This window comes from Sinocyclocheilus rhinocerous, unplaced genomic scaffold (genome assembly GCF_001515625.1).
Source record: "Sinocyclocheilus rhinocerous isolate Xijiao unplaced genomic scaffold, SAMN03320098_v1.1 scaffold1833, whole genome shotgun sequence".
In the NCBI taxonomy this organism is placed as follows: Eukaryota; Metazoa; Chordata; class Actinopteri; order Cypriniformes; family Cyprinidae; genus Sinocyclocheilus; species Sinocyclocheilus rhinocerous.
Window position 1 is genome coordinate 394,925 of NW_015657606.1, and position 9,583 is coordinate 404,507.

The 9,583-nt window shown below is 40.0% G+C and overlaps 1 protein-coding gene across 5 annotated transcripts in view; it reads right to left on the reverse strand.

Moving 5' to 3' along the window:
* The window catches only part of LOC107721421 (pericentriolar material 1 protein-like), a 55,857-nt gene that overhangs the window by 37,965 nt on the left and 8,309 nt on the right, over positions 1 to 9,583 (reverse strand). For 4 of the 5 annotated variants that reach the window (XM_016529425.1, XM_016529426.1, XM_016529428.1 and 1 more), the window contains exons 3-6: positions 8,244 to 8,489; positions 7,673 to 7,972; positions 4,226 to 4,396; positions 700 to 819 (exon numbers count right to left, since the gene is read on the reverse strand). In XM_016529425.1, coding sequence (XP_016384911.1) covers positions 700 to 819; positions 4,226 to 4,396; positions 7,673 to 7,972; positions 8,244 to 8,489 — 837 coding nt within the window. The remainder of the gene's footprint in view (positions 1 to 699; positions 820 to 4,225; positions 4,397 to 7,672; positions 7,973 to 8,243; positions 8,490 to 9,583) is intronic. The other variant, XM_016529427.1, reaches the window with a different exon arrangement.

Consider the following 9,583-nt stretch of genomic DNA (forward strand, 5'->3'; position numbering starts at 1 on the left):
TTTGTGTGTGCTGTCTCTCTCACACACTCACTCAGGCTGTGCAAGCCTCATCTGGCAGGACATAAATACATGATCGTTTACACTGAATGCAATTAAAATTAGAATCATTCTCACGCGAAACGACATGTTTACACGCGACTGTGAGTGTGCGCGTGGCTGTGACGTCATTGCTGGCACCGCTGGCAATAAAAGGATCGGCTGGCCAGTCAATCGGTGCATCTCTAGTACTAACTGCAGTGGAAAAGCAAGCAAGCAGAGCCATACCACGCAGTGGAAAAGTGAAGCGAGCCGAGCCGTACAGAGTTGTACCACACAGTGGAAAAGTGCCATAAAGCTCTCTTTTCCTTGTGAGGCTTTTGGTTGCTTTATCCTCAGATGAACTCTAAGACCAAGGACACTTACCGTATTGTCCCAAATATAAGACGATATTTTTTTCTTGGAAATATGACCCCTTTAATGTCACAATTAGCCATTAATTCATACAAAAAATTAGCCAATTCTATAAGACTAAACCAATGACATTCAATGACAAACTAGAAAAACAGGTAAAACAAGCTAAATAAATACATATAAAACAAATCTCACATCTGTTTAAAGGAACAGAAGCACCTCTAGATTGCACCTTACATGCCCATTACATCCTGATCAATGTTCAGTTCAGGCATCAAGAGCAGAGGAGCGGCCTTTGGGAGTACTCACAGTGGCACTGGAGACTTCGGAGCGCGGCTCCAGGTTCAGAGATGTGCTCTCGGCCACTGAGCCTGAACCCACTGCATAGTCCACCGTGGCACCTTCATCATCATCCTCATTTTCCCTCGCCTGTAAAGCGCAGGGAGGAGGGGCAGGGCTCAGAACAGACCCAATTTAAAAGGGGCAGACACTTACTAATACTGCTACATTTGGGTATTTATACAGAGAAGTAAACCAAACAAAGGCAACAGCTCAATACAAAGGGCCTGGAAAATATGCATTTTATATTGAGCTTTACATTCAAAAAAACATATGCACAGCTACTGCAAGTGAGGTCACACTGAAGAACAAAAACAAGCTGAGGGGAAGAAAGATGACATGCCCTAGATTTGTGCTCTACATTTATCAAGCGTATGCCACTAGGAACAAAGCCTAACACTGCATATATGTGGAATGATTCAGGTTATTAACAGACTGCTGATCAGTTTTGTGCAATCTGACAATAGATCTGGAATTAATTAATCACAATGAATCTCAGTCTTTTGTAGTTAACGTGTTAATGCATTATTTTAAAGGAGAGAACATTATAATAAAATGTGCAATTATTGTTTTCAACAATTTTGTGTGGATGGCACTCAACATACATATGTACATATATTTACAAGATGGCGCCAATGATGATGGCGGCCTCCGTGGCGTGCTCTGCAGTTGTTTTTGTGTTTTTGTTAGTTTGTCCTGTCTTTAGTTATATCCCTGCAATCAGTTTCACCAGAGACGAATTGCTGGACATTCGGCACTACACATCACCCGATATATTACCGGTTTTAGACTATTCTGATGTTTTGCTGGACATAGTAGTTGGCGGAGCAGCTGCGTTGATCAAGCGCTTCAGGACGCGTAGACGGGGGAAGAGAGCCGGCGTGCTCCTGAAGCTCAGGCAGCGCGGATTTCGAACGCCGCTGCCTAGCATCCATCTGGCGAACCTCCGCTCTCTACCCAACAAAACAGACGAACTCCTTCTGCTCTCCCGGACAAATAAGGATTTCTCACACTCTGCTGCTCTGTGTTTCACGGAAACCTGGCTGAATGACGCCATACCGGACAGCGCGTTAAATCTGCAGCAGAGGTTGTATTTCCTTCGCCAGCTGAGGAAGTTCAGCCTGTCACAGGAGCTGCTGAAACAGTTCTACTCCGCCATCATTGAATCCATCCTCTGCACTTCTATAACTGTCTGGTTCAGCTCAGCTACCAAATCTGACCTCAGAAGACTACAGAGGGTAGAGGGTAGACTGCGGAGCGAATCATTGGTACAACCCTCCCTTCTCTCCAAGAACTGTACTCATCCAGAGTGAGCAAAAGGGCTGGCAAAATCACTCTGGACCCCTCACATCCAGCACAGGACACAGGAACAGTTTCTTCCCTCAGGCAATCCATCTCATGAACACTTGACAATAACTGTGGAACACACAACACTATTTATACACTCTATACACTATTTCTCTTCCTCACAACAATCAATCCAACGTCCTTTCTTCTTTCATGATATATCAAATCACAAAAATCAATATCAAACTAAATATGCTTCTGCTTCTGATTTTTTCTTCTGCTAAATGCTTATATACAAATGCAGTTTTAAAACAGCAGATTCTGTATTTCTCAGAATGCAAACACTGAACTAGGGCTGTGTATCACCAGCAAAGTCACGATACGATACGTATCACGATACAGAGGCCACGATACAATACATATCACGATACGGGACTGCACTGAATTTCACCTCAGCAGAGTTTAGTAAAACAGCTGTTTATTAAACACTGAATACTATAGTGCCATTTCTAACTATTGGCAGAGCAGGCAGTTGACCTCTGCATTATGAAGGGCCTCCATAACTGTACCACAGTACAATATCGGTAATGGCATATGTTTCATGTTTACATTGGGCACTCCCCACCAGGTACAATATTCTGATTGTTTGCATCTTGTTTTTAAGCCAATAAATAATAATGTACTCGTTCTAATATATTAAAATTATTTTAACATTGCTGGTAGGTTATCATTGCACAAATCAACACACTCTCTACGTTTAAAAAATAAAAATTAGAAGAGTTCTAAACTAATGCACTGTCTTCACTGTAGCTCACGCACACACGTTTAGTCACACAGATCACGCTGCGCGCGCACAGACATTATTTTTAGCACTCAGACAAACTTTTTAGCGCTGCCCCGCAATTTTAGCAACTAAATAGCTTAATCGCCGAAGAGCTACATTATCCTTCTCAACAAGGAGCTGGTAACATCATCGTTTCTAAAGCAATTAAATCCACAGCTTCACTGTTAATAGAGAAACGCGGCAAAGCGGTGGTAATTCATACATACACGGTCTCTCTCTCTCTCTCATAAATGAACACTTGATAAATTACACTTTTCTGAGAATAGAATATTGAAGTGGAGGTCGCTCAACTGCAAGTTTACCAGTGTTTTCAGAAAGCAAGTGTGTTTATCCACAGTGGAGAGAGAGCACGTACAAAGGGTTGCCAGGTTGACAAAAATAAGTAACACACTTAGCAGATATTTCCGTATTGTGCAAGTGTGAAGCTCTGTTTCGGGGATTACGTCTCTTTATATCAGGCAACCCAGTTGTGTTCCTCTACGGCCAGATTAAACCTTGTTGTAGCCTATATATTATGTTCTATTTATTATTTTTTAGAAACCTCGCACTTTTCTACTTCATTTTAAACGGTGTTCTTGTATTCAAATTACGCGCGGTCCACTACTGCACACGTGCCACAATATCGATACTGAGAGAGCTGTATCGATACTCGTATCGTCAAATCTCTGTGACGATACATCATCGTATCGATGTATCGAACACAGCACTACACTGAACTATGTAAACCTGCAATTTTCCTCACACTTGGACTTAATCTTGTTTCTGCAGCTAATTTGCTGTTGCAGTGCTCTGATGGCCTTCTTATTTATTTGTGGACAAATTAAGGTGATTCACTCATGATTGATATTTCATACTTGTTGAGTTTAAATGACCTCTTTTTTTTTAGAATACCACAAATAAAACACCTCTACCTGACAGAATTCACTGAAATAGATGTCTTCAGAAATCACACCTGTCTCTGTGACAACATCATAAAAATAATACGCCATTAAATATAGTCAAAAGCATTAACTTTGACAGCCCTATTATGGATATTTAGGCAGCAGACACTAGTTCTTGAACAGTTTTGTAGGTTAGCAGATCAGGCTTATCATTCACAAATAAAGTTTACACCTTAAAAAGCAAAGATATTACATTAGAACTATTTGAAGTTTAAGATAATTTGCATGACAATTTCTTAAGTATGTTAGATGTATAATTACAATACCATCAGCCACTGAAAAACGTACAAAAAACTGACATTATATTCGTCTGAACAATTCATACAGCCTAAAAAAAAGGCATGGTGTATAAATGTCATAAAAAGTGCATATAAAACACAGTAACAACAAAAAAGGTCTAACGACCTGTGAGGGAAATACTGACCAGCATCTTCTGAAGAAAACGCAGGTAAGACTTCTCCTGTTCTTTCAGGTGAGTGATGAGGAGAGAGAGACGTTCCACATTTGCAGGCACATCGTTCTTTTCCACCAGGTCGTCTCTCATGGATGTGGCCTTCCTAATGTATTCACGAATTTGCACCAGTTTACTGACCACCTGAATGGAGAAATAAGCTGAGTAAGTGAACAGAGGTGCTCAAGCAGAGAAAGAAATAAAATGAACAAATAAAGACAAGCAGACTGAGAAATAGATGGAAAAGATAGAAAGAAGTGCACAGAGAAACAGAGAAAAGCAGAGAAAGAGACCAAGGAAGAGCTCTTACACGGACAGTGGCATATTTTTAAACTGGCCTAAATTCTGAGCGCTCACTGACACATCTGTGCTCCAGTTTTTGCTCAGCAACAACAGGGGTGAATGTTCTAATGAACGCAGCGAAGTTGTGCCATCTACTTTTATTATTAAAAAAGCAGATCATTCTAAAGCCTTTTACAAACAGTCTCCTTGCTATTCTGAATAGGCAGTGTTATAATAGTTGGTGTTAATAATACTTGAAGCTTGATGGTTTCAGACTAATGAGGGAGAAAACACTTTTAGATGTTTAAAAAAAACAAACACATCAAATCTAGAATGTTAACGGCGCATCAAAATAGCCAGACTAAAATCATTCTCAATAGAAAGCAATTTTGGAACAAATGAGAAATCGTAAAAAACTTTTTTTCTGCCACTGCGACTACATTTTTTAAGCGATTGCACTGGTGCGACCACCGCATTGTGAAACATCAAACGGCAAACAAAACAAAAGCATAGCGAAACCGTGCTACTCGTTTGAAATGCGCAGCACAGACTGTTTATCAGGATAAGTTTGGTCCGAGCTCAGAACAGGTTTACTCGGGAACCAGTGTTGATCTCACGACACTGTCACAGCACTGCAAAATTCAGTGAGAAGCGTTTGAATTTGCCTCAGAATGAACAAGGCGGCTTCGAAATCTAATGAGACATTCAAATTCTGCACAGAATTCTCTGTTATAAACAGGTCATACAGTGCTGATGTACTTCAGAAAACCAGAAGTAGTAATGCTAACTATAACCATGGTGTTGTGTCAGAAATAGTCAAATGTTATTACATTATTCATTTCAGGGTTTGTACAACCTTTTTCAGGAGGGAAAATCAAGCACTTTTCATTGACTTTCAAGCTTTTCACACAACTATTTCCAGCACTTTAAAGCTCTAAAAATTATCCAATTTAAATGTTATTTTTAATGGGATGACCAAAATATACTTTGTAGTAAACAAACACTTATGTAAAATAAAAAAATACATCAAATTACCACTATAAGCAGTAGATGGCAGCAGAGAAGCACTTATTGGCTTATTAGTCATTTATTTGTACTTTTTGCTTTATATTTTGAAATGATAAAATCAGTATTATAGAATATCAAATTTTGTCAATGTTTTGCACTTTTTTGAGTATGAAGTAAGAAAAGTCACAAAGTGCCTTGAAAAACAAACTTTTCTTCAATTTGCGACTGAATCACACATAAAAAGTGTTCTTTTTATAATCATTGAAGTTGTCGGTCAGTTCCTTATAATACTATAAAAGAATAATGGTACATTTAATAAGAGTAGAAAATATTTCTATATAAAAATTTGATTTTGCACGCTACTGTTGTTAATAAAAGTACATTTTGCATGCTTCCCAACTCAAGCTCAGTGCTTTACTGTCAAATGTATATTACCAAGAAATATTATTAGAAACTGCACTTATTAATGCAAAACAATAGTAATTTTTTGATTAAAATTATCTTTATTTTTAATGCCCCCACTCTCCCCCCCCCAAATCTGCTCCTCGCGCCACCATCTGTAGAACTTAGTGGCGCTGGTGCCACTGCTCTCAAATGTTAGTCTGGAGTAGTGGTCGAGCGATATATCGCCAAGGCCGATAAGTTTTTCTGTTTGGCCGATGCGTTCATGGCGGGGCTTTTATTTTGACGGCACTGAGAACGGCAGCGTTTGAGCACACAGTGCTCACATTCTCCCTCTTGTTCGCTGTCGTCGTTGACAGTCTGTCTAATAATCAGATAGAACTGTTAAACAAAGGAATTAAAATGTATACAAAAAGTATTATAACGCTGCTCTGATTATCAAACTGTTTCCTTTTTAAATGAAGATTTGCGAAGTCAGCAGTAAATACAGGCGTCTTCCTCTTTCATGTTTGATCGTCTTCCTGCGCCGAGAGGAACTTCTGAAAGCACCGCGGCCACAGACGGACTAGTGCTGCTCAGTGGCTGCTTGCAGTCGGCAGATAAAGTGTGTTTTAGATCACTGTAGAGAGCAGATGCGCACAGACATGTGATTTCACAGGACAGCTTTATTAGTGTGCTTTCCTGCCGTACCCGTCTCATCTTTACTGACAGTCGAGTGAATAAATGCTAGTGATCCCATCATTTCACACGCATCTGAAAACGCTGATTCATCTCTAAGCAACAGTCACCGAGGCGATATTTTGACAACAGAGAGAGAGAGAGAGAGAGAGAGCTGGTGAAAGTTGTGTGAAAGGGTTTGTGTGATGAAGCGCAGCCGTTTAATGACGTGGATTGACTAGCAATATGATTTATTTGATGTGTAGCTACACATTGTTCAGTGTAGATTGATTCAAGACTCGCCTTACAAGTTTGCAGTTTTATCATTGTTGTTAAAAAGTGCACTTATTGAAATGGGTTATAGATCAAAATAACTAATATATTAAAACATGTATACACACATTTTTTATGTGTGTGTGTGTGTGTGTGTGTTAGGGTTGTGACGGTGAGGAAATTTTCCCACCGGTTAATCGACGTGTGACAACACCGGTAATCACCGTTGGGGTGGTGGGGGGTGTTAGTTCAAATGACTTGTAAAAGTGCCATGCGCATTTTACTTTTACTTTCAAATTAACGGTAATTTAATTGCAGCAATTGTTCGTTTGAGTTTTTCCCTATTTTCCTCTGATTTCTTAGCTTTCAAATAGCTTGAAAAAGCGCCGTGCGCGTTTTACTTTTACTTTCAAATTAGGGGCATTTCGGCGTTGATTTAATTCAAGCAACAACAACGGCAAACTCAGAACTTTTATTAACAAAACGAATAAAAATACACCATATAGGCCTATGCCTAATAAAATAACAAATTACTTAGGCTACACAAAGTTTAAATAGGTATATAAAACTGAAAATCAGCAAACACTGTGGAACCAAATAAATAAGTGGCTAAATGATTTTTGTTACTATAAAAAAATCTAAACGATGGTGGGGTGCAGTGCCGCGGTAGGCAAATGACGTAACCGGTGTTGCGGTATAACCGAAAACACTGTCTTTCGCAGCAAGCCTAGTCTGGAGTCCTGCAAATGCACGTGTACACACCTAGAGACATTATAAAGACATTAAACTCTTGATTACCTGACTGCTGTCAATGCCAAGCTCTGCTTTTCCATCCTCTGATGTGAACTGATGGCCACTGTCCAGACTAAAAGGCTCTTTAACCGCATCAGGAACTGGGGCAAACAACTCTTTCCCAGGACTCTGTTTCTTGGGTTCCTTGCCCACAGGTGTGGAAGAGGTGGATGCAGTGGGCTCTTTGCTTTTGTTAGAGTTGAGGTGAATTGGCAGGAAGTTGAAAGGTTTCTTGGCCTCAGTAGACAGCTGTCTCTGATTGTTGGCTGCAGTGACGCGGCCTTGAGAATCACTGCCAATACTTCTCTGTTGGGATGAAAAGTGATATTTTGGTTTACCAAAGGATGTCTCTGACATTTACATTTCCTTTTAAAGCTGGCCTGAATTTGACAGTGATCTATTTGATAGTGACTATTTGAGTGTAAAGGGCTCGCTTCTGAGGATTTGCTTCAGAACTATTTCCTAAATCCATGCACTTTCTGTCTTGAAACAGTAACAAGCTTAGATCTTCAGTCAGATCGAACAAGTAAAACGAAGCGTGTTATAAACCTAATACTGGTTATAAAGCCCCACTCACCTCATCCAGATCGGTGAAGTTTATGACCTGCCGGAGTCTATCGAGCTCAGCCTGGTCGGGCACAGACATTTGAGTGCTGTACTTCACATGAGGGAAGGAATGGGGTGTACGTGCCCTCCGTCGTCCTGCTCCAGGAGTGGACTCTGGAGAAATGTCATTGGTTAGCCGGCTCTCTGACATAGCAGAGAACTTCTTCCTGTTCTTCTCAGAGGAGAGGTTGGCCTTCTTCTGCTGCACTCCCCAATCCTGAGAGAATGGCAAATCAACATTTACAAACCATAAATGATAGCACAGTTTAATGAGGTTTTGCTAAAGCTTTATTGATCAATCAACTGAGCATGAGCTGCACAACAGCTCTCAAATACAGCGGGCATACCAGGGCTCCAGACTGCGACTAAAACGGTCGCATTTGCGACCAAAAATATTAATTTGCGAGTTAAGTTTCTGCTGAGGTCGCCAATGGCAACTATATTTACATGTTATGACTTAAAAATTTGCATGTAATGCCTTTTTTCCTGATTGTTTTGCGATCGCATCATTTGCTGTGTTCACGTATTAAACTGAGACGATGCACATCAAAGTTTTAGTGGAAAAAAAGAGTTTCAAACAGTCCTCATCTCTGCCGCACAGCAGCGCTTTCCTCCAGAGCGTCTCTCACGTGTTCCGCCATGTGCTTCTCGTCCGTGCTTGTTTAGGTCAGAGTGCGCACGCGTCTTTCACGCAGCATACAGCGCTGTTGTGCATTTTGACCAGTTGATGGGAAAAGTATTCTTAAAATGCATTCAAAATTCTAAATAATTTGTAATATATAATTATTCACGGTATTTAGAAGTGCCCACGATAACAATATCATGCATATTCATTACCGTGATATATCGCATTACCGAATACCGGCACAAGTCTAGCGCTGACGCACACCTGATAAACGCAGCTCTGTTGTACAGCGCGAGAGAGATCTATTTCGTGCACAACTTGAACAAGCTACAACAGGTAAAGCTGTCAGCTGTGTGGATATTGGCAATATCTTTAACAATTCTTGTTTATAATCATTACTAATATGGCTTCTTCTTATCAAGATCTTAGTCTATATGTTGTGTTCTGTTAATGCGTGAACTTCATATTATTTGAAGCACACTTGCCGTTCATTAATCGCAAAAAGCTATGTTACTTTTTAATAAACAAAGTATCAGCTTTAAAATTATGTCAAATTCATAACGAAATTCAAACAATACATACAGTTTTGGCGCTCTTTAAAGGCGATCGTTTTAGCGTAGGCCTGGGCGATAAAATGGTATCGATATTTATCGACGGTACACCTTCTTCGATATCGATAGAAAAAA